The sequence below is a fragment of the Equus przewalskii genome, chromosome X, assembly GCF_037783145.1.
Source record: "Equus przewalskii isolate Varuska chromosome X, EquPr2, whole genome shotgun sequence".
Taxonomy (NCBI): domain Eukaryota; kingdom Metazoa; phylum Chordata; class Mammalia; order Perissodactyla; family Equidae; genus Equus; species Equus przewalskii.
The window spans coordinates 54693431-54717087 of record NC_091863.1 but is presented as its reverse complement, the minus strand read 5'-3'; the positions used below and the strand labels follow the sequence as shown (position 1 = coordinate 54717087).

The 23657-nt window shown below is 36.2% G+C and overlaps 1 protein-coding gene across 3 annotated transcripts in view; it reads left to right on the top strand.

The window, feature by feature from the left end:
* Nucleotides 1-1263: 1263 nt before the first annotated feature.
* TEX11 (testis expressed 11) overlaps nucleotides 1264-23657 on the top strand; it is a 364622-nt gene continuing 342228 nt past the window's right edge. For all 3 annotated transcript variants that reach the window (XR_011535861.1, XM_070604036.1, XM_070604035.1), the window contains exons 1-3: nucleotides 1264-1439; nucleotides 2159-2216; nucleotides 17540-17661. Coding sequence is in view for 2 of the 3 variants with exons in the window: in XM_070604036.1 (XP_070460137.1) it covers nucleotides 2180-2216; nucleotides 17540-17661 (159 nt within the window). In the remaining variant the exon portion in view is untranslated. The remainder of the gene's footprint in view (nucleotides 1440-2158; nucleotides 2217-17539; nucleotides 17662-23657) is intronic.

The following is a 23657-nucleotide window of genomic DNA, read 5'->3' as shown; positions in this document are numbered from 1 at the left end:
GTCTAATTATCACCCTGTTCATTCATCTGTTCATCCGTGAATGAAGAAGTTATGGTAGAGCCAGGTGCCTGGGTGGGATGATGGAAATTGGGAGCCTTTAGTTTGCCAGCCAGAAAGTGGGGAACAATAATGGGAACTAACATTTGTTAAGTATGTACTGTACGCCAGCCACTGTTGTAGATGACTTATGCACAATATTCTATTGAACCAGAAGCCTAGAACTACTTTTATTCCCATTTTACAGATGAGGAAATTGAGGCCCTGAGATTGTAAGTAGCTAGCACCAGGTCACACAGTATGCGGCGCAACAGGATTCAGTCAGCTATGGGATGCTCTACTGCCCTTTTCCACCAGACTTCTTTCCCTAATTTAGCAATCTAGGATTGTGAAATGAATACCAAATTGCAGGATGCAAAAGAAGAGGAGTTCATCGCAGTACTTTCTTTTCCCTTTTTTCTTCACTCGATGTGATCTAGATGCAGAGAATTTTGAAGAGGGAAAAGAAATTTTTTTTTAGAAACCCTGTCTTTTCCATGATAAATATTGACTGACTCTGAGAGTCTTAGGGTCAGAAGGGAACTGTTAATGTTCCCAGAATTGAAGCCACAATCTCTCTTCTTCTTCGTGTTAGCCAGCTCCCTGTCTGGCTTGACTGAAGTGCATAAGGCTTAAAAGAGGGGTATGTGAGGGAAGAAGTGGGAGGCTTGTTAATGGTTTGATTTTGGGTTCTTCTCCAAATTTGGAGGCATCATGCCTTAACACTGTTGTCTCTGAATGGAGGTTTAAGTAGAGGCCAAGTCCTTGGTTGCAAGCATCACCTATAGATTCAGCTGGAATCAAACATGTTACTATATATTCCGCCCCCACCCCTAAAACCATTTGTTTGGAGATGGGTGGGACCCCTGCCCTCGCTGTGAGCCTGCAGAGGAGTCAGTTTCCTTCAGGTTTGACAAGGGCAGGGCAGCAGAAACACGTCTTGGAACTACAGGGTTTTTCAGTCTCCTCAATTTCTGATATTTCTGACCGTTGCCGCTCTTGATTAAACAGTGGGCAACGTTGTTTACTTTCCCTTCCTTCCCTTTGTCCTTCCTTCCTCTTCTCTCCCCTTTCCCCTCCCTGGTCCCTCCATCCCTGTTCTTCCTTTTGAAGGCCTGCTCTCCTCTTTCCCGTAACCACGGTCGTCTGCACTCTTCTTCCCTCAATAACTGTAGTCTGCTTCCGGTATTACATCATAATTCCTTACTCTCTGAACTGCATCCCCAGGACCGCAGGCCTAGACTGCGCGTCAAGGCGTAAGCTCTGCCGTAGAGAGTAAAGGCCAATAGGGAGTGGCCTTTTGTTGACGTCACTATAGGGGGAGGAGCTTCCCGAGCGTCGACGGGCACCTTGGATCCAGTTTGTGGAGACTGCCCTGTTGCGCGTTGGCGGTCCCGGCTGAGGTGAGTGATTTAGTAGGTAGGATAGGGCTAGAGGGTCAGGTACAGGTTGGTTGAGTGGTTTCTAACTAGCAAGAAGATGCGGCCATTAGGTCAACACTTTTTAGAGTGGCCCTGCGGCAATGATTTTGAACTACAGAGCTGCTGTAGCTGCCTCTCAGGTGAAGGAAGATGGGCAGAGGCAGGATTTTTTGACTTGAACGCAGTATGGGGAGCGTGCGGGGCCACTGAAAGCGGGAGATAGTAGTTATTGTAGTTTGGTTGTGAAGGACCTAAATTCCGTTGAAGCCGTATGGTTGGTGACTGCTGGGGGCGGGCAGCTGGAGGCGCTAGCTGGGTCTGTGAGAGCGGGAAAAAGGACGGTGAGTGATTGGATGCTTTGCACGTATGGGCGGTGGGAAGAAGGATTTTGAACCAATTAGGAGGAGGCAACGAGTACCAGCCAGGCCAATCACAGGGTACCCTGAGCCTTGGTTTCCGGGTTGCCAGGCGGATTATGGTAAGAAAAGATTTGGGATAAAAATTTACTCCAGGCCCGACTCCTGTCGTCTGACAGCCTGGCCCCACCCCTCCTTAACCACTTTTTCTGTGTTTTAAAATTTCCTCGGCACTTTTTTCTTTTGGATAACAAATACCTGGAAAAATTTCGCTGAAAAGAAATTTATTGAGGAGCTGGAGGATAAAGGACGGAATATTAAAATATTTTTTTTTTTATTTCATAGGCTTGAGCCAGGGCTTTAAAAATGGACGATGTTGATTTTCGTTTCATGGACTTTAAAGGTATATAGCTTTACGTGGTAGTAAAGAAAATGTCAAACTGTTTGCTGCCTTATCTAAAATCTTCTAAATGTATCTCGTTTCCGAATTTTATCTCGTTGGAGTATCCATAGCTCCAACTTTTTCTTATTTATGTACCAGAAAAACAATGTAGATGTTTAAGACACTGGAACCCTTTTATAAGCTAGTGTAGGGAAATTGAATTCACAATTCATAGCTTGTTTTCTCAGGAGTTTTATGGCATGCAAAATAACACTGGTTTAATCTGAAATAGAAATCTACTGTGTTAAAAGTACCTTAAAAAAATTACTGCAAGAGTCTTCCTTTTTGCAAGGGAAGAATAAAACAGCAAAATGCAGAAGTCTGCATGGTGCACAATGTCTGGCTCTGACATACTTTCCGAGTTTTTTGTCTGAGACGACTGAAGTAGCAAATGAAACTGTGCTACCTGCTAGCTTCCAGTTCAAAAGATACTGACAACGAAACTTCATTTATTCAGTATACTGTCAGGAAATTAGATATTCTGTATGTATGGATTTACCAAATAAATATTATTTATGAAGTAAAAAAAAAAAAAATTTCTGCAAGATCCTGGAGTGCCTTTCCATAATCGTCAGTGAAAAATAAATTATATCCTGTGTAGTGTCAGGTTTAAGTGCATTTTATTGTATCTTAATTCTTTTGAAAAGTGGTAATCCCTGTTTAGTATTTATGGGAATTCTTAATAAACAAAAGCAGTTGGACCAGAACAAGAGATTCCTCAACCCTGCCAGATATGGGAGCGTTTATGGTATTTCCTTTTTTCTGGGGACATGATTAGACCTATGATATATTCACATTCATATATATTTCATATTATTCATATAATAATGAAATATGTGTAGCCAGGGCGGCTAAAAATCCATGATTTAAAAAAATTGAGGTCAATATTTTGTTAATTCTTGTCATTTTAAAACAACAGCAACAGGGCTTGGCCCGGTGGCGGAGTGGTTAAGTTCACGCGCTCTGCTTCAGCGACCCAGAGTTTCCAGGGTTCAGATTCTGGGCGCGGCCGTGGCACCGCTCATCAGGCCACAGGGAGGCGGGATCCCACATGCCACAACCAGAGGCACTCACAACTAGAATATACAGCTATGTACTGGGGGGCTTTGGGGAGAAGAAGAAGAACAAATAAAAAAGACTGGCAACAGATGTTAGCTCAGGGCCAATCTGTAAAAAAAAAAGAAAAAACCAACAGCAACAAAGCTCACTGCTTCCTACCTTAAGTTTTAGTTTAGGATGTAGTATCTTACAGATAAAAACATGGATTAGGGATTATGACTTTTAAGCATATGGTATTTGAGACCTTTTATTTACATAAATATTTGAAGCACACAGAAAAGTATAGAAAGTAATATAATGAATACCTGTATACCTACCACTAAGTTTGTTGAATCTTAACAGTTTGTCATCTTTGAAAATTTTACATAAATTGTATCATTTTGTATGATTTTTTTTCTGTAACTTGTCTTTTTTTGCTCAGCATTATGTTTTGGTTATTTACCCATTTGGATATTTTAGCTCTAATTCATTTATTTCCACTGCTGATTAGTAGTATTACATTGACTAGAAGTGTACCACAATTTGTTTATCCAATCTCCTTTTGTTGGATATATGAGTTGTTTCAAATATCTGCTATTACAAACAACGGCACTACCAGCACTACAATGAACATTGTGTTTCCGAGAGCTTGGCAGGAGCTTTCAAACATTTTTGACTACCACCCATGGCAAGGAAATATATTTTATATCACCTCCAGTACATACACACTGTATCAAACGTTTGAAACAGTTTTATGCTTATTACATGCAGTGCACAATGATATTTTCTATTCTATGCTTTTTTATCAAAACATGCTGGTTATGACCCACTAAATTGATTTATTTCTTGAGCACTAGTGGTTGAGGCTATAGGGCAGTGCTGTCCCACTGAAACAGTGCAAACACACTATGTTTTTATATTTTATATTTATATTTTTATTGTAAATATAAGTAAATATATATATTTAATATATAATATACTATTTTATATTACATAATATTGTATAATATTTATATTACGTATTTTATATAATATGTAATAGAATATATTATATATTAAATATACTTGTATATTTAATACTTTATATATTTATATATAAATATAAACAAATATAAATAAAAATAAATATATTTATGTTTTATTATATATATTATAATTTTATATTTTCTAGTAACCACATTAAAAAAAGTTAAACAGACGAAATTAATTTTAACAATACAAATGATTTAGCTTAGTATATCCAAGATGTTACCATTTCAACATGTAATCAATATAAAAATTATTAGAGATATTTTACATTCTTTTTTGTTTCTTAGAAAGTGTTTGAAGTCCAGTATGTATTTTATACTTAAAGCATGTCTCATTTTGGACTCGCCACATTTCAAGTGCTCAGAAGTCACATGTGGCTAGTGGCTACCCCATTGTGGCAGCGCTGTTCCAGGGTACACATTTAGGAGTGGAACTGCTGGGTCAAAAGCTATGAGCATCTTTAACTTTATAAATATTGCCAAATTGCTGTCCAAAGTAGTTTTAACAATTTATACTCCTTCTCCCTTTCTCTTTTCCGTATATCCTTGCTAATATTTGATATTATCAGACTTAAAAAAATTTGTAGGTTTGAAAGGTACTGTTGTTTTTAATTAATGTTTTATTTTGGCATAATTTTTGATTTATAGAAAAGTTGCAAAGATAGTGCAGAGAGAGTTCCCATATACCCCTCAGCCAGTCTCATTTTCTGTAATGTTATCATCTTACATTTCCCTGATAACTAGTAAAGTTTAGTGTATTTTCATAGATTTATTGGCCATTTGAGTTTTCTGTACACATAACTTCTTTAGTCAAGTTTTGTGAAAATGGACAATAAAAGGTCATACGATGATTCCAGCTCATTTTCTTCTTAGGGAGAATTAAGATTATGACAGTTTACAACCTTGCGAAATTTCAGTTGTACATTATTGTTAGTCATGTTGTAGGTGCACCACTTCACCCTTTGTGCCCACCCCCAACCCCCCCTTTCCCCTGGTAACCACCAATCAGTTTTCTTTGTCTCTATGTTTAAGTGGAGTCATACAGAGTTCGTCTTTCTCTGTCTGGCTTATTTCACTTAACATAATACCCTCAAGGTCCATCCATGTTGTTGTGAATGGGATGATTTTGTCCTTTTTATGGCTGAGTAGTATTCCATTGTATATATAGACCATATCTTCTTTATCCAATCATCCGTTGATGGGCACTTAGGTTGCTTCCACATCTTGGCTATTGTAAATATTGCTGCGATGAACATAGGGGTGCATGGGACTTTTGGAATTGCTGATTTCAAGTTCTTTGGATAGATACCCAGTAGTGGGATGGCTGGGTCATAAGGTATTTCTATTTTTAACTTTTTGAGAAATCTCCATACTGTTCTCCATAGTGGCTGTACCAGTTTGCATTCCCACCAGCAGTGTATGAGGGTTCCTTTTTCTCCCCAACCTCTCCAACATTTGTCACTTTTTGTTTTGGAAATTTTTGCCATTCTAACAGGTGTAAGGTGATATGTTAGTGTAGTTTTGATTTGCATTTCCCTGATGATTAGTGATGATGAGCATCTTTTCATGTGTCTGTTGGCCATCCGTCTATCTTCTTTGGAGAAATGTCTGTTCATGTCCCCTGCCCAGTTTTTGATCGGGTTGTTTGATTTTTTGTTGTTGAGCTGTGTGAGTTCTTTGTATATTATGGAGATTAACCCTTTGTCAGATAAATAACTTGTAAATATTTTTTCCCAACTAGTGGGTTGTTTTTTTGTTTCAATCCTGTTTTCCCTTGCCTTGAAGAAGCTCTTTAGTCTGATGAAGTCCCATTTGTTTATTCTTTCTATTGTTTCCCTCATCTGAGGAGTTATGGTGTCTGAAAAGATTCTCTTGATACTGATGTCAAGGAGTGTACTGCCTATATTCTCTTCCAGAAGACTTATTGTTTCAGGCCTAATCTTTAGGTCTTTGATCCATTTTGAGTTTATTTTGGTGAATGGTGAAAAAGAATGGTCAATTTTCATTCTTTTACATGTGGCTGTCCAGTTTTCCCAGCACCATTTGTTGAAGAGACTTTCTTTTCTCCATTGTAGGCCCTCAGCTCCTTTGTCAAAGATTAGTTGTCCATAGATGTGTGGTTTTATTTCTGGGCTTTCAATTCTGTTGCATTGATCTGTGCACCTGTTTTTGTACCAGTGCCATGCTGTTTTGATTACTGTAGCTTTGTAGTATGCTTTGAAGTCAGGGATTGTGATGCCTCCAGCTTTGTTCTTCTTTCTCAGGATTGCTTTAGCAGTTCGGGGTCTTTTGTTGCCCCATATGAATTTTAGGATTCTTTGTTCAATTTCTGTAAAGAATGTCATTGGAATTCTGATTGGGATAGCGTTGAATCTGTAGATTGCTTTAGGTAGTATGGACATTTTAACTATGTTTATTCTTCCAATCCATGTGCATGGAATGTCTTTCCATCTCTTTACATCGTCATCAATTTCTTTCAGGAAAGTCTTGTAGTTTTCGTTGTATAGGTCTTTCACTTCCTTGGTTAAATTTACCCCAAGGTGTTTTATTCTTTTTGTTGTGATTGTGAATGGGATTGAGTTCTTGAGTTCTTTTTCTGTTGGTTCGTTATTAGAGTATAGAAATGCTACTGATTTATGTATGTTGATTTTATACCCAACAACTTTGCTGTAGCTGTTGATTATTTCTAATAGTTTTCCTATGGATTCTTTGGGGGTTTCTGTATATAAGATCATGTGTCTGCAAACAGCGAGACTTTCACTTCTTCGTTGCCTATTTGGATTCCTTTTATTTCTTTTTCCTGCCAAGTTGCTCTGGCCAACACCTCCAGTACTATGTTGAATAAGAGTGGTGAGAGTGGGCACCCTTGTCTTGTTCTTGTTCTCAGAGGGATGGCTTTCAGTTTTTGCCCATTGAGTATGGTGTTGGCTGTGGGTTTGTCATATATGGCCTTTATTATGTTGAGGTACTTTCCTTCTATCCCCATTTTATTGAGAATTTTTATCATAAATGGATGTTGGATCTTTTCAAATGCTTTCTCTGCATCTATTGAGATGATCATGTGGTTTTTGTTTCTCATTTTGTTAATGTAGTCTATCACATTGATTGACTTGCGGATGTTGAACCATCCCTGTGTCCCTGGTATACATCCCACTTGATCATGGTGTATAATCTTTTTAATGTATTGCTGTATTCGGTTTGCCAAAATTTTGTTGAGAATTTTTGCATCTATGTTCATCAGTGATATTGGCCTATAGTTTTCCTTCTTTGTGTTGTCCTTGTCAGGTTTCATCCATCTTTTTGTACTGACAATTCCAATCAATTTCAAAGCCAAGAAGGAATAGAAATTGGTCTAAGTTATACCCATTGGGGCTGAATAAGTGTTAACTCCTTTTGTGCATGCCAGCTCTTTGACTATTTGAAGATACTGTGTCCCCTGGGAAGTCTCTTCTTCAGATTAAGCGTTCTCAGTTCATTCAGTCATTCCTCATATTACATGGTTTCTAGTCCCCTCATCCTTTTATGTGCTATCCTCTGAACATGCTCTATTCTTTTCATGTTATTCCTTAAAGTGTGGTACCCAGAACAGAACACAATTCTCTAGGTTTGATATGAGCAGCACAAGCTAATCTTTCTCTTTAGATTGAGGAATGATCATCATTTTCTTTAGATACTGATGTAGCTAAGGATTGTATTTGTTTTATTGTTTTCGTGGGTGACGGCAGTCACACTACACTAGTGACTCATATTGAGCTTTTTACCCCCAAAAGACCCTCAGTCTTTTTTTTAATACATGCTGCTGTTAAGCTACATCTTGCCTGTTATACATTGGTGCAGTTAGTTTTGAAGATTTAAATGCAGGACTATAATTTTTTTCTTATGTTAATCCCATTGCTACAACTGAAGTTTTAATTTTTGTTCCTGATTATATCATCCATCTTATTTGTTCTCTCTCAGCTTCTTCATCCAAATCATTGATAAAATTGTTCAGTAGGACAGGGCCAAGGACAGAATGTTGTGACATTAAATACCTCACTTGAGATTGACATCAATCCATTAAGCAGCATGCTTTGGGTAGGCTTGTTCAATCTGCCTCATTTGCTCTTGTCTCCAGTCTGGCAACATTCTTGTTCTGTACTTGGCTTTATCCCTAGAGTTAGAATTTCTGGTTCATCTCCTCGAAGGGCTCCTGGGTCTCTCTGTATATGCACTTGTTACCAACTCTCTCATTCGCCTTTTTTTCCCAGCTTTATTGGGAAATAATTGACATATAACATTGTGTGAATTTAAAATGTACAACATAGTGATTTTATATATGTAAATATTGCAAAATGATTACCACAATAAGGTTAGTTAACACATCCATCACCTCACATAGTTTTTTTTGAGGGGGGCGCAGGAAATGGGTGAAAGGTGGTCAAAGGGGACGAACCTCCTTTTTACCTTTGAGGCTGCCTTCTTGATGTTGAACAGTTTGATGCCACACTGTGCTGTCCTGCTTCTGACCTACAACCTCCAGGGATTTCAGCTCTCTAGTACTTTTACTTCTTTCTCTCCCCTCCTCTTTCCTCCCTCTCTCCTTCCTTTTTCTTTTCCTTTCTTTCTTAGAAATCAACTTTATTGAGTTATAATTTATGTACAGTAACATTCACACATTTTAAGTGTACAGGTTGATGCTTTCTTTTGGCAAATGTAACCCATGTAACCACCATTCCAATGAAGAAATAGAAGATTCTCATCTCAGAAAATTCCTTCATGCCCCTTTACAGTCAGTCTACATGCCGCCCCGCCCAGGCAACCACTGTTCTGATTTCTATGACTGCCAATTAGTCTGTAAATGAAAGCATACAGTATGCACTCTTTTTTTCTATGATGACTTTTACTAAGCGTAATTGTTTTGAGATTCATCCATATTGTTGCATATATGAGTAATTAATTCCTTTTTATTTATTTTTATTTTATTTTTTTTAAAGATTTTATTTTTTCCTTTTTCTCCCCAAAGCCCCCCAGCACATAGTTGTGTATTCTTCGTTGTGGGTCCTTCTAGTTGTGGCATGTGGGATGCTGCCTCAGCGTGGTCTGATGAGCAGTGCCATGTCCGCGCCCAGGATTCGAACTAACGAAACACTGGGCCGCCTGCTGCGGAGTGCGCGAACTTAACCACTCGGCCACGGGGCCAGCCCCTATTAATTCCTTTTTATTGCATAGTAGCATTCCACTGAATGAATGTATCATAGTTTATCCATTCATCAGCTAATGGACATTTTTGGCTATCATGAATAAAGTTGCTGTGATTATTCATGTATAAATTTTTTTTTAATGACTTAAGTTTTCATTTTTCTTGGGGGGAGTACCTGGGAATGGATTTGCTGGGATGTAAAGTGCTTTTGTAACCAGGTTTCAACAGATCGTCTAGAGTATTTCCTTTCTGGAGGACAGGTTTTGAAAGGCCCAAATTCTTAATTTAAGAAACAATAGCAACTGGGCTGGGGGGTTTTCTAAAACTGCCCTGCCTGATTCAGAAAAAGTTCCTCATCTTGTCAAGCACCAAGACCATCCAAAATAGAAGGCGACTTAACATGGGAATATCAAAAAGTTAAGTGGTGTTGAAAGAACGTTTGTATCAAGATAATTTAGCCCAGTTGTCCTTCTCAACATTGGAGTTATTTCTTCTTAAAGGATGGCAACTGTTTTCAAGCTTTGGAACTTCCTTTCCTATGTCTAATTTGGAGACAATTCTCCTTTCTCTAGATTTCTAACATCTTTGTATTTGCTGTTATATAAATACCCTTATGGTCTATTGAAATATCCAAGTTAATACTTTCTTTTTCTGTTAAATCTATGATGACTGTTAGGGAGGTAAATATTAACTAATTTGTTTTATCAAATCTTCAGAATTCAGTCACAATATATACTCTAGACCAGCCCTGTCCAGTAAAATATAATGTGAGCTACAAATGTAATTTAAAAATTTCTAATAGCCACATTTAAAAAGTAAAGAGAAACAAGTACAATTATTTTTAATAATAATAATAGTTTTAATACTATATTTGTAGCCCCATATATCCAAAATATCATTTTAACATGTAATCATTATACAAAATTACTGAGATATTTTACATTCTTTTTTTTCATACTAAATCTTTGAAATCTGGTGTGTATTTTACAATTATAGCACATCTCTGTTTGGAGTAACCAAATTTCAAGTGCTCAATAGCCACTTGTGTCTTCCATGTTAGACTGTAGATCTAGACTAAAAACTTTAGTAGGAAAACTCACTGAAGATAATTGACTTTCATTGAATCTCAAAGGACTTTATTCATTTAGAAGCCTCCCTGAACTATTGTTTTCCCAATCCTTTAAATGCCACAATGGGATCCTCAAATTAGGAATGGCAGAGTTATTAGGAAATGTCCTAAGAGGGGGCCACATAGTTCAGAGTCCTGAGCATAGCTTCTATATGGCCTTTGCAGAGATCTCGCTGAGATACTTGTTGAGGTCATCTGGTATGCACATATTATACAGTTTATGAAATAAAGAGGTGGAATAACTAACAGAATTCAACCTTTTTAGTATGCCATGCAGTGTGTTTCAAGCTCTGGGCCCTACATACCTTTCTAATGGTGTTTCCTGTAATCTTCCTTTACCTTTTTCTCCAGCCATACATAAGTATTTATGGTTATTTGAACCCACTGTGCTTTTCCACACCCCTATGCTTTTCCCTCAGTTTGGTATGTTGCCTGCAATCCCTAACTCATCCCACCTCAAATGGCACCTCACTGAAGCCTCTCCTGCCATCCCTGTATCCCAACTCTCAAATGGGCAGAGTTACCCAATTCTTTTTTTATATTCCTGTAGCATCTTGTGCTCACGGCACTTATTACATTATATTATAAATGTTTTCATTTTAATTTCCCTTAATAGTGTGTATGATCCACTTGATGGCATAGACTGCCTCACTCGTATTTGTATTCCTAGCAAGATGCCCAGTATCTGCCTAATACCAGGCATTCAATAAATATTTGTTGAATTAAGTTTTACAAGGAGAAATGTAGACACCAAGAAAAGCAGAAAGAGTGTAGTTGTCTTGGATTCTGTTCATGCTGTGCTATTAACCGCTTTGATTTTGGGCAAGTTAATTAACTTCTCTATGCTTTGTTTTAATCAGTTGAAAAATTGGAGTGTGTTACTAGGATTTTAAGGTGACTTACAGCTCTAAAAATTTGATTGATTGATACATGTGTATCTACATATATCTTGTGTGGAAATGACTGTAAGCTCCTTAAGGGAGGGGACTATGTCTTGTTTACATTATATCCTTGGTGCTTAGCAAAATACTTGATTATCATTAAATGTTTATTGAAGAAAGGAATAAAAAAACTCTTGTCTATTCCATTCACATTGCCCACAAGGATGGCAACGCTATCACCAGGGATGACCCTATATATTTCTGACGATGATTTGGAAATGCACATGGGCTTAGATAAAGCTTTCTTGTGTTATTCCATCACCATCAGAAACAATTCATAGGGTGCCTAATTGTTTATGACAGTTTGCTTAGCAATCCTCTGACTAACTAGTGCATTCTGTTAGGATCAGAAAGGCTAAAGATATCTTGTGTGGAAAATTAGCCATCTTTCCTTTGATTTTATTAGACCTTTAACCTCTTTTGCAAGCAAGTTTTGTTTTATATGTATTGTGTGTAGGTTACAATCATATATAGATAAGAAACTACAAAGACAATTGAATCAACTTAGTCTTTCTTCATTCAAAGACCTCTTTGGTAAGAGTTGCTAAAATTTACTCAGCCTAGTTAATCCACTTCAGCCTTCCAACTGTGTTGTTATAGTCTACCTACTGCATTCCCAACCTTTCCATGTATTGTTTCTGGTCTGATTTAGACATTAATTTCCTGGGCAAGCGTCTTGGATAAGTCTTTTTTCCAGTGCCTAGTACATTGTTAACACTCAGTAAACAGAAGCTAATTAATTAAATTAAAGTTGTTTGGACAGATAGAAATAGCCTTTGGTAACCATGGTAACTAAAACAAACCAGATTTTGGCTGAATAAAAGCTTCTCAGTCAAGAACAGCAGGGCTCAGCTACAAAGGGTCCCAGGATATGGTGAGAATAAAAGAGCAATGTATACAGATACTTCATTAAGTAGATGCTTAGGAATAGGATTGGATGAATTGGCAAGTTGAGTTTGGTTATGAGCCTTGTATTTTCAGGAGTGTGAAAGATGTAAAATACCTAGATTCATTGTGACATTTACACAATGTGCATTTCGTTGAGAGGACTGAGTTGTGGCTCTTTTGAGATATTTCTTCTACTGATGTAGTTTGTATGGTGTCAGTACAATTCTATCCTTTAGTCTCTAAAGTTTAGTGCCCTGAATGTGACTGGATGTGTTTCCTCACCAAAATCAAACTGGAAATTCCTTTTTGGTCAGCATGATATTGTCAGTTCTTGCCTTCCTCCCACCCCCCTCAGCCAATTGCCGTCCAAAACTTTACACAGGTTTATCTCCTGATGAGCCCAGTATTTGCTCCAGTCCCTGAGCCAGTTCTGTCCAGGGCAAGAAAGAATAATATTGTGGAGTAGAGGAGAGGTTGGTTTGGAATGAAGTCATACTGGCCATCGGATTTGAGATTTAACATGCTAGGGGCATACTCTAGGCACCTGTTGAGCTCTGGAGCTGTATCATTTATGCTTGTCATGATTTTCATGGAGTTAGCCTGCCCTGCATCCCTTCCTAGTTGCCCTCCAGGACCAAGATGCTGCTCAGAACTACAATACACTGCTGTGAATAGCTCTCTTGGAGCTATGGTGCATGCTCTTCCATCAGACTTCTGCATTATGGCTCTCTGCTTGTATTCTCTTGTACCATAGCCAGTTTGTTAGTTGGGACCTTCTGGGACATTGTATAAGAAAAATAATTCTCTCTCTGACTGTAGATAGAAAGTATGATTTACAATGTGATTTTAGTTATGACTAAACCTGTTTGTCATGAGTTTGCCATGCCCTTTTGGCACTGTTTTGGATATTTTGGCTATCCTCATTCGAACCAGCCTTTGCTGAAATAGTTTTTCTTAGCTTGCAATCAGAATTACAGTGTAGCACTCTGAATGGTGTTGGCTCATTTCTTCTCTCCCTGCTGTTGTTTTTTTTTTTTAAAGATTGGCACCTGAGCTAACAGCTGTTGCCAATCTTCTTTTTTTTCTGCTTTTTCTCCCCAAATCCCCTCAGTACATAGTTGCATATTTTAGTTGTGGGTCCTTCTAGTTGTGGCATGTGGGACGCCGCCTCAGCGTGGCCTGATGAGTGGTGCCATCTCCACGCCCAGGATCCGAACCAGCAAAATCCCGGGCCGCCGCAGCAGAGCACGCGAACTTAACCACTTGGCCACGGGGCTGGCCCCCTCCCTGCTGTTTTTTCAGTTGTCTCGGAGTTCTGGCATATCACTTGTTCCAGGCCCTTCCCAATAAAATTAGTATAGTGGAAAGTACAGGATTTCAAATTAGAAAGCCTGAGTTCTAGTCCTGGTTTGCTACTTTTTCTTTGTGTCACCTTTGAGACGTCACTATACTTTGTTAAATCTCAGTTTCCACATCTTATAAAATAAAAATATCTCCCTCGTAGATTGATGATTAAATGAGAATGCATATGAAAAAACTTTGAGACCGTAAAATACTTTGCAAATGTTATTTTTATTGTAAATTTCGGTTCTTTTCTCACTAAAGAAGTTGCAGATAATCATTGTGACTTGGAGTAAAATCTTGAATTGACCCTGGCAGATCTTTGTGCTGCTTTGGCTTTTGAATGACTGGTTGAGCTGATGGAGGTCACAGGGAGAGACTTGGCAGGACTGATGATAGATTTTTTTCCATGTTGTCACAGAAGCTCCCTTCCCCAAGGACAGGGAAAATGTTTATTTTCTATTATACGCCACCTAGAATGCTGTCTACCTAATCAGAATTAATTGGTACTGATTAACGGCTGCCTCAATAGAGTGACCCCCAGTTTTAACTAGGATGAATCTCATTTAAATTATATTGACTGAAATCATGTGGTGAATCATAGTTTATTTCAGTAGCCAGGAAGATAATTTAATCATTTTCTTTCAAAATGTACAATCTTGTTTGATATAACCTTAATACAGCATGTTGTCTTGAGATCTCAAGAATAGGCTGTATTTATAGAGGCTCTTTTCTGAGGTTCTCCTAGAAGCATGTCTTCTTTCATAGTGTCTCAGCCATTCAGCCGTGTGATCTCTACTACTTACCTGGCTTTTTTGATCAGACTGCATTTAATCCTGAAGAACTGCAGGGCTGTCATTGCCTCAGGTGGGTGGTATCAATCAAGTTGCTCAACTGAATGACATTGAAAATATGTTTTGAAAGGACCAGAATTACTTTGACGAAGAATGAATCATATAAAACATTAAGAGAACATTCATAAGTCAAAATTAATGTCTTCATAGTCTCATATACTATGTAACCAGAAGTTATAATTGGTATTCTACTAAAATGTCTTTGGATTTTTTTGAGAAAAGGAACTCAAATCAAAGATTAATATTGAGTTTTTGTTTTTTTTTCAAAAACATTTTAAGAAATGTTTTTAAACCATATTTGGATTTTTTAAAAACATCATTTTTAAAACTTTCTTAATTATTTTTTTATTGAGCTATAATTGACACATTATATTAGTTTCAGATGTACAAGATAATGATTTGGTATTTGTATATTTTGAGAAATGATCACCACAATAAGTCTAGTTAACATCTGTCGCTATATTGTTACAAAATTTTTTTTAGTCATGAGAACTTTTAAGATTTACCCTCTTAGCAACTTTCAAATATGCAGTATAATATTAACTATAATCTCCATGCTGTACATTACATCCCCATGACTTATTTATTTTATAATTGGAAGTTTGTACCTTTGACTCCCTTCACCCATTTCGGCTCCCCCACCCCCCGCCCCGGCAACCACCAATCTGTTCTCTATCTATGAGCTAGGTTTTTTTTTTTTTTTTTTAAGATTCCACATATAAGTGAGATTATATGGTATTTGTCTTTCTCTGTTTGACTTATTTCACTTAGCATAATGCCCTTGAGGTCCATCTGTGTTTTCACAAATGGCAAGATTTTGTTCTTTTTTTATGGCTGAATAATATTCTTTTGTGTATATTTACTACATTTTCTTTATCCATTCATTCGTTGGTGGACACTTAGGTTGTTTCCATATTTTGGCTATTGTAAATAATACTGCAATGAACACAGGGTACATGTATCTTTTCAAATTAGTGTTTTTTTGGTTTTTTTTTTTGCTGAGGAAGATTTGCCCTGAGCTAACATCTGTTGCCAATCTTCCTCTTTTTGCTTGAGGAAGATTCACCCTGAGCTGACATCTGTGCCAATCTTCCTCTGTTTTGTATGTGGGTCACCACCACACCATGGCCACTGATGAGTGGTGTAGGTCTGTGCCTGGGAACTGAGCCCGGGCCACTGAAGCAGAGCACGCTGAACTTAGCTGCTAAGGGCCAGCCCCCTTGAGTTAGTGTTTTCGTTTTTTTCAGATCAATACTTAGAAGTGGAATTGCTGGATCATATGGTAGTTCTATTTTTAATTTTTTGAGGAACCTCCATACTCTTTTTCATAGTGGCTGCACCAATTTACATTCCCACTAACAGTGTACAAGGGTTCTCTTTTCTCCGCATCCTCACCAACACTTATTTCTTGTCTTTCTGATTGTAGCCATTCTAACAGGTGTGAGGTGGTCTCACATTATGGTTTTGATTTGCATTTCCCTGATGATTAGTGATGTTAAGCATCTTTTCATGTGCCTGTTGGCCATCTATATGTCTTCTTGGGAAAAATGTCTGTTCAGATCCTCTGTCCATTTTTTAATTGGATTGCTTGTTTTTTTATTGTTGAGTTGTATGGGTTCTTTAAAATATATTTTGGATATTAACCTCTTATCAGATATATGGTTTGCAAATATTTTCTCCTATTCTAAACTTTTCTAATTCGCTTATCAATATTTTGAGCAAGTGCTGTAATATATGTGCCTCTCAGGCTAATACTTACCTAATCTTAGCAGAATCAAAGATAATTAATATTAGTCTTTCCATTAACTAATTTATGGGAATAAGGAAGCTAGAGGTTTTTCTTTTCATGTATATCTTATCACCTGAGGTGTGCAAAATATGTATGGTATATTTTCCCTAATACCTCTGCTCATGTAGTGGGTACTAAAGATTCCATGAGCTTTAAAGTAATATTTTGAGTACATTTGAACATAATTTGCTTTGTGAAGTCTTTTTGTGACTCTATCTTCTGATGTTTAACTGAAAATTTTCATTTAGCAGATTTATTATTTATTGTAGCAGGTTAAAGAATCTGTTTATTGTAGCAGCTTAAAAAATCTTTCAAAAGCTACTCTTATAGTATTGTTATAAATATTAACGATATTCTTGCTAGTTTATGCTCAGAAATGTTGCAAGAAATTAGATGTGTAGGTTATGGAGAACTCTGTTACATGAGTTTGGAAAAGCTTCATTTTTGATAATATGAAAGGCATCAATTATGATTCTGCGTCATGCTTGGGTTTTAAGGAATTCCACGCCCTAGTAAGATTCAGCTATGTGGAGTCTGGAGCTCAGACTGTTTAGAAAATGGTGACATCATTTGTACGGATTCAATAACAAGTTAATGTTGTTGCTAATTGGGCGTGGCATTTTTTTCTCACAAAGTAGTCAAGACTTCAGAGCCAGCATAAGTTAGCTATGTCTCTCTAATGCTTGAAAGTCTTAATAAGTATTTCAGTTTTACAGGGTGCATATCTAAGTCTCCCTTCAGAATTTCTACATTTTCTAGTTTTGAAGACATTGTTAATTTCTATTTTGTAGTTTTAAGACGTACTATAGTAACATTACTATTTGTGAAGTCAGTGCATTTTGCTTTCTGAGAATGAGTAATGATGATTAAGTTCTAAACAAGGGACTCCCTGGGAATACAAATTTTATATGAAAATTGTACTCTACCTTTAGCTAAGAGAAACTTTGTCTCCAGTTTGGTTTTGCTCTAAGGATCATTCAAGTTTCTTCATGCTATAGTCATTTGACCAAAGGTCTGGGAACAGATTTCAAACTGATTTGCTACTTTTAGCTGATGGTGATAGTTCACACTATTTTTCTCATCCATTCTTATTTCAGAAATTATTGAAAACCTGATTGTAAAAGGTAATTCACCTAGCATACATGAGGCCATTGATAGACTCTTCATGGACATAGCAAATATCAACAGGGAGTCTATGGCTGAAATGCAGGATGCTCAGGTTGGTATAAAAATAATTTTGTTTATGATAAATTTTGATGATTCATCATTTTAATTAATATATAAGTAAAAAAATAGTTTTCATGATTAGCCATTGCTAAATACATAGAAAATCTATTTTTGGATTTTCAAGCCTCATGGCACATTTAGGGAAAATAGAGTTTTAGAAACCAATGGAAAAGTATGTGCTCAAGCTTAATATTTACTCTTTAACCTCTCTAAGCTTCAATTTTCTCATTTGTTAAAGGAGAATAATACAACTAGCCTCCTAGTGTTGTGAATAGTAAACAAAATAACATATATAAGGTCCTGGGTACATAGTAGTTAGTCACTAAATAATGGTTCTCTTTTCCTTCTCTTTGCAGCAAACTAAGAAACTACCTGGTAGTGGGGAACTCAATTGAATATAAGTCTTCAGGGGTGCTTTTGGGGGGGTATTTTTTCTAATATTTAAATGAAGACTTGTCACTTAATTTGCAAGTTGCCTTGAGGTTCTGAAACATTTTTGGGAATGTTTACCTTGGGCAAATCCTTCCATTTTGGTGACTGCACATATGGAAAGATGAGAAGAAAGTTAATTGTAAATATCTGTCCCTCTTTTTTATGTATATAATAGCTTTATTTAGATATAATTCACGTACCATGTAATTTACCCATTTCAAGTGTACAATTCAATAATTTTTAGTTTCACAGAGTTGTGCACCCATCACCACAATTTTAGAATATTTTCATCACACCAAAAAGAAGTCTTACACCTATTCACAAGCACTCTCCATTATTTCCCCTCTCCCTTAACTGTAGACAACCTCTAATCTACTTTCTGTCTCTATGGATTTGCCTATTCTGGAAATTTTATATAAATGGGATCATACAATGTGTGATCTTTTGTGACTGACTTCTTTCACTTTGCATCATGTTTTCAAGGTTCTTCCATGTAGTAGCATATATCTGTACTTCATTCCTTTTTTATGGCCGAATAATATTCCATTCTTTGGATGTACCACATTTTGTATATCCATTCATCTGTTGATGGGCATTTGGATTGTTTACATTTTTCAGCTATTATGAATAATTCTGCTACGAGCATTCATGTACAGGCATTTAGGTTTTTATTTCTCTTAGGTACATACCTAGGAGTGAAATTGCTGGGTCATATGGTAACTTTGTTTAAACTTTTGAGGAACTGCTGGATTGTTTTCCAGAGTGAGTGCACTGTTTTACATCCCCACCAGCAGTGTATGAGGGATCCAGTTTTTCTACATCCTCACCAGTACTTGTTATCATCTGTCTTTTTGATTATAGTCATCCTAATGGGTGTGAAGTGGTATCTCATTGTGTTTGTTTTATTTTTAATTATGGCAAAATGTACATAAAATTTACCATCTTAATTGTTTTATTTTTTTCTTTATTCCTAGAAAAGCATTTATTTATTTAATTTTTTAATGAGGTAACATTGGTTTATAACATTATATAAATTTCAAGTGTACATCATGATATAATAATAGCCATTCTAATGGGAGTGAGGTGATAGTTCATTGAAGTTTTGATTTGCATTTCCCTAATAATTAATGATGAACATCTTTTCGTGTACCTGTTGACCATCTGTATGACTTCTTTGGAAAAATGTTCAGATCCTTTGCCCATTTTTTGTTGTTGAGTTATATGAATTCTTTATATATTTTGGATATTAGCTCCTTATCAGATATATGATTTGCAAGTACTTTCTCCCAGTTGTTAGGTTGTCTTTTCATTTTGTTGCCGGTTTCCTTTGCTGTGCAGGCTTTTTAGTTTGATGTAGTCCCATTTGTTTATTTTTTCTACTATTTCCCTTGCCTGGTCAGACATGGTATTCAAAAAGATACTGCTAAGACTTATGTCAAAGAGTGGACTGCCTATGTTTTCTTCTAGAAGTTTTATGGTTTCAGGTCTTACATTCAAGTCTATAATCCATTTTCAGTTAATTTCTGTGTATGGTGTAAGATAATGGTCTACTTTCAATCTTTTGCGTGTGGCTGTCCGTTTTCCCCAACACCATTTATTGAAGAGACTTTCTTTTTTCCATAATATGTTCTTGGCTCCTTTGTCCAAAATGAGCTGTCTATAGATGTGTGGGTTTATTTCTGGGCTCTCGATTCTGTTCCATTGATCTATCTGTGTGTCTGTTTTTGTGCCAGTACGATGCTGTTCTGATTACTATAGCTTCGTAGTGTGTATATATATATATATATGTTTCCAAACATTTTTCCAAAAACATATACATATATATGTTTTTTGGTGAGGAATATTGGCCCTGGCTAACATCTGTTGCCAATCTTCCTCTTTTTGCTTGAGGAAGATTATCGCTGAGCTAACATTTATGCCAGTCTTCCTCTATTTTGCATGTGGGATGCTGCCACAGCATGGCTTGACAAGTGGTATGTAGGTCTGCACCTGGGATCCGAACCCGCCAACCCCAGGCTGCTGAAGTGGAGCACTTGAACTTAACCACTACATCACCGGGCTGGCCCCAGCTTTGGAGTACATTTTGAAAATAGTATGATACCTCCCGCTTTGTTCTTTTTTCTCAGGATTCCTTTGGCTATTCTGGGTCTTTTGTTGTTTCATGTAAGTTTTAGGATTCTTTGTTCTATTTCTGTGAAAAATGTCATTAGGATTCTGATGGGGATTGCGTTGAATCTGTAGATTGCTTTAGAAAGTATGGACATTTTAACTATGTTAATTTGTCCAATCCATGAGCATGGAATATTTTTCCATTTCTTTGTGTCTTCTTTGATTTCTTTCAACAGTGTTTTATAGTTTTCACTGTACAGGTGTTTCACTTCTTTGGTTATATTTATTCCTAGGTATTTTATTCTTTTTCTTACAATTGTAAATGGGATTGTATTCTTAATTTCTTTTTCTGGTATTTTCTTGTTAGTGTATAGAAATGCAACTGATTTTTGTATGTTGATTTTGTACCCTGCAACTTTGCTATATTCATTTATTATTTATAATAGTTTTTTGTGGATCTCTTTAGGGTTTTCTATATATAAAATCATGCAATTTGCAAATAGTAACAGTTTTACTTCTTCCTTTCCAATTTGGATTCCTTTTATTTCTTTTTCTTGCCTGATTGCTCTTGTTAGGACTTCCAATACTGTGTTAAATAAGATTGGCGAAAGTGGGCATCCTTGTCTTCTTCCTGTTCTTAGAGGGATGGCTTTCAGTTTTTCACTGTTGAGTATGATGTTAGCTTTGGGTTTGTCATAAATGGCCTTTATTATGTTGAGGTACTTTCCTTCTATACCCATTTATTCAAAGTTTTTGTCATAATTGGATGCTATATCTTGTCAAATGCTTTCTCTACATCTATTGAGATGATCATGTGGTTTTTATTCTTCATTTTGTTAATGTGGTGTATCATGTTGATTCATTTGTGGATGTTGAACCATCCCCGCATCCCTGGAATAAATCCTACTTGATCATGATGTATCATCTTTTTAATGTATTGTTGTATTTGATTTGGTAGTATTTTGTTGATGATTTTTGCATGGATGTTCATCAGTGATATTGGCCTGTAGTTTTCTTTTTTTGTGTTGTCCTCGTCTGGTTTTGGTATCAGGGTAATGCTGGCCTCATAGAAATGAGTTAGGAAGCATCCCCTTCTCTTCAGTTTTTTGGAAGAGTTTGAGAAGGATAGGTATTAAGTCTTCTTTGAATGTTTGGTAAAGTTCACCAAGGAAGCCATCTGGTCCTGGACTCTTGCTTTTTCATTACTGTTTCGATCTCCTTACTAGTGATCAGTCTATTCAGATTTTCTATTTTTTCTTGATTCAGTTTTGGGGATTGTATGATTTTAAGAATTTATCCATTTCTTCTAGATTATCCAGTTTGTTGGTGTATAGCTTTTCATAGAAATCTCTTATAATCTTCTGTATTTCTGAGGTGTCCATTGTAATTTCTCCTCTTTCATTTCTGATTTTATTTAGTTGAGCTTTCTCTCTTTTTTTCTTGGTGAGTCTAGCTAAATGTTTGTCAATTTTGTTTATCTTTTCAAAGAACCAGCTGTTCATTTCATTGACTTTTTCTAATTTTTTTTTAGTCTCTATGTCATTTATTTCCACTCTGATTTTTACTGTTTCCTTCCTTCTACTGATTTTGGGCTTTGTTTGTTTTCTTTTCCTAGTTCCTTTAGGTGCACTGTTAGAGTGTTAATTTGAAAATTTTCTTGTTTGTTGAGGTAGACCTGTATTGCTATAAACTTGTGTCTTAGAACCACTTTTATTGTATCCCATAAATTTTGTGTGTCATATTTTCATTCTAGTTTGTCTCCAGGGATTTTTTAATTTCTCCTTTGATTTTTTTCTTTGACCCAATTGTTGTTTAGTAGCATTTTGTTTAATCTCCAGGTATTTGGGGCTTTTCTAGTTTTCTTCTTGTATCGATTTCTAGTTTTGTAGCGTTATGGTCAGAAAAGATGCTTGGTATTATTTCAGTCTTCATAAATTTAGTGAGACTTGTTTTGTGGCCTAATATATAATCTATCCTGGAGAATGTTCCATGTGCATTTGAAAAGAATGTGTATTCTGTGGTTTTTGGATGGAATGTTCTGTATATACTAAGTCCGTCTGGTATCATGTGCCATTTAAGGCCAATGTCTCCTTATTGATCTTCTGTTTGGATGATCTATCCATTGATGTAAGTAGAGTGTTGAAGTCCCCTACTATGATTTTGTTATTGTCAATTTTTCTTTTTATGTCTGTTAATAATTGCTTTATATATTTAGGTGCTCCTATGTTGGGTGCATAGATGTGCTATGTCCTCTTGTTGGATTGTTCCCTTTATCATTATGTAGGACCCTTCTTTGTCTCTTGTTACAGTTTTTGTTTTGAAGTCTATTTTGTCTGGTATAAGTATTGCTACTCCAGCTTTCTTTTTGTTTCCCTTGGCACAGAGTGTCTTTTTCCATCCCTTCACTTTCAGTTTGTGAGTGTCTTTAGGTCTGAAGTGTGTCTCTTGTATGCAGTGTATATATGGGTCTTGTTTTTTTATCCATTCAGCTACTCTCTGTCTTTTGATTGGAGCATTTAGTCCATTGATATTTAAAGTAGCTATTGATAAATATGTACTTATTGCCATTTTGTTATTTTTTTCTTCTAAGAGTTTTATAGTTTTATTTCTTGCCTTTAGGTTTATCACCCATTTTGATTTTATTTTTACATATGGTGTGAGGAAGGTATCAACTTCGTTCTTTTGCATGTGGATATCAAGTTGTCCTAGTGCATTTGTTGAAAAGTCTATTCTTTCTCCGTTACATTTGTGTTAGCACCTTTGTCAAAATTCAATTGACCATAACTGTGAAGGTTTATTTCTGGACTCCCAATTCTATTCCACTGGTCTCTATGTCTATCTTTATGCAAGTACCACACTGTCTTGATTACTGCAGCTTTGTAGTAACTTTTGAAATTGGGAAGTGTGAGTCCTCCAACTTTGTTCTTGTTTTTCAAGATTGTTTTGAGTATTCTGGGTTATTTTAATTTCCACATGGATTTTAGGATCAACTTGTTGATTTCTGAAAAGAAGCGAGCTGGAATTTTGATGGGTATTGCCTTAAATCTTTAGATCAATTTGGAGAGTATTGCCATCTTGACAATATTAAGTCTTCTGATCCATGAAATTGGTATATCGTTCTGTTTGTTAAGTTTTCTTTAATGTTTTTCAACAATGTTTTTAGCTTTGGAATGTAAGTTTTGCTCTTTATTGTTAAATTTATTCCTATATATTTTATTTCTTTTGATGTTATTGTAGATGGAATTGTTTTCGTAATTTAATTTTCAGATTATTCATTGCTAGTTATAGAAATACAATTTATTTTTGTGTATTGATCTTATATCCTGTAATGTTGCTGAACTTGTTAATTAAATCCAAAGTTTTTAGTGTATTCTTTTATATGTATGTCTCTTTTTAGATTATAACCACTGTGCTTAGTTGTTAGTGAAAAGAGATTATGAGGTTCAG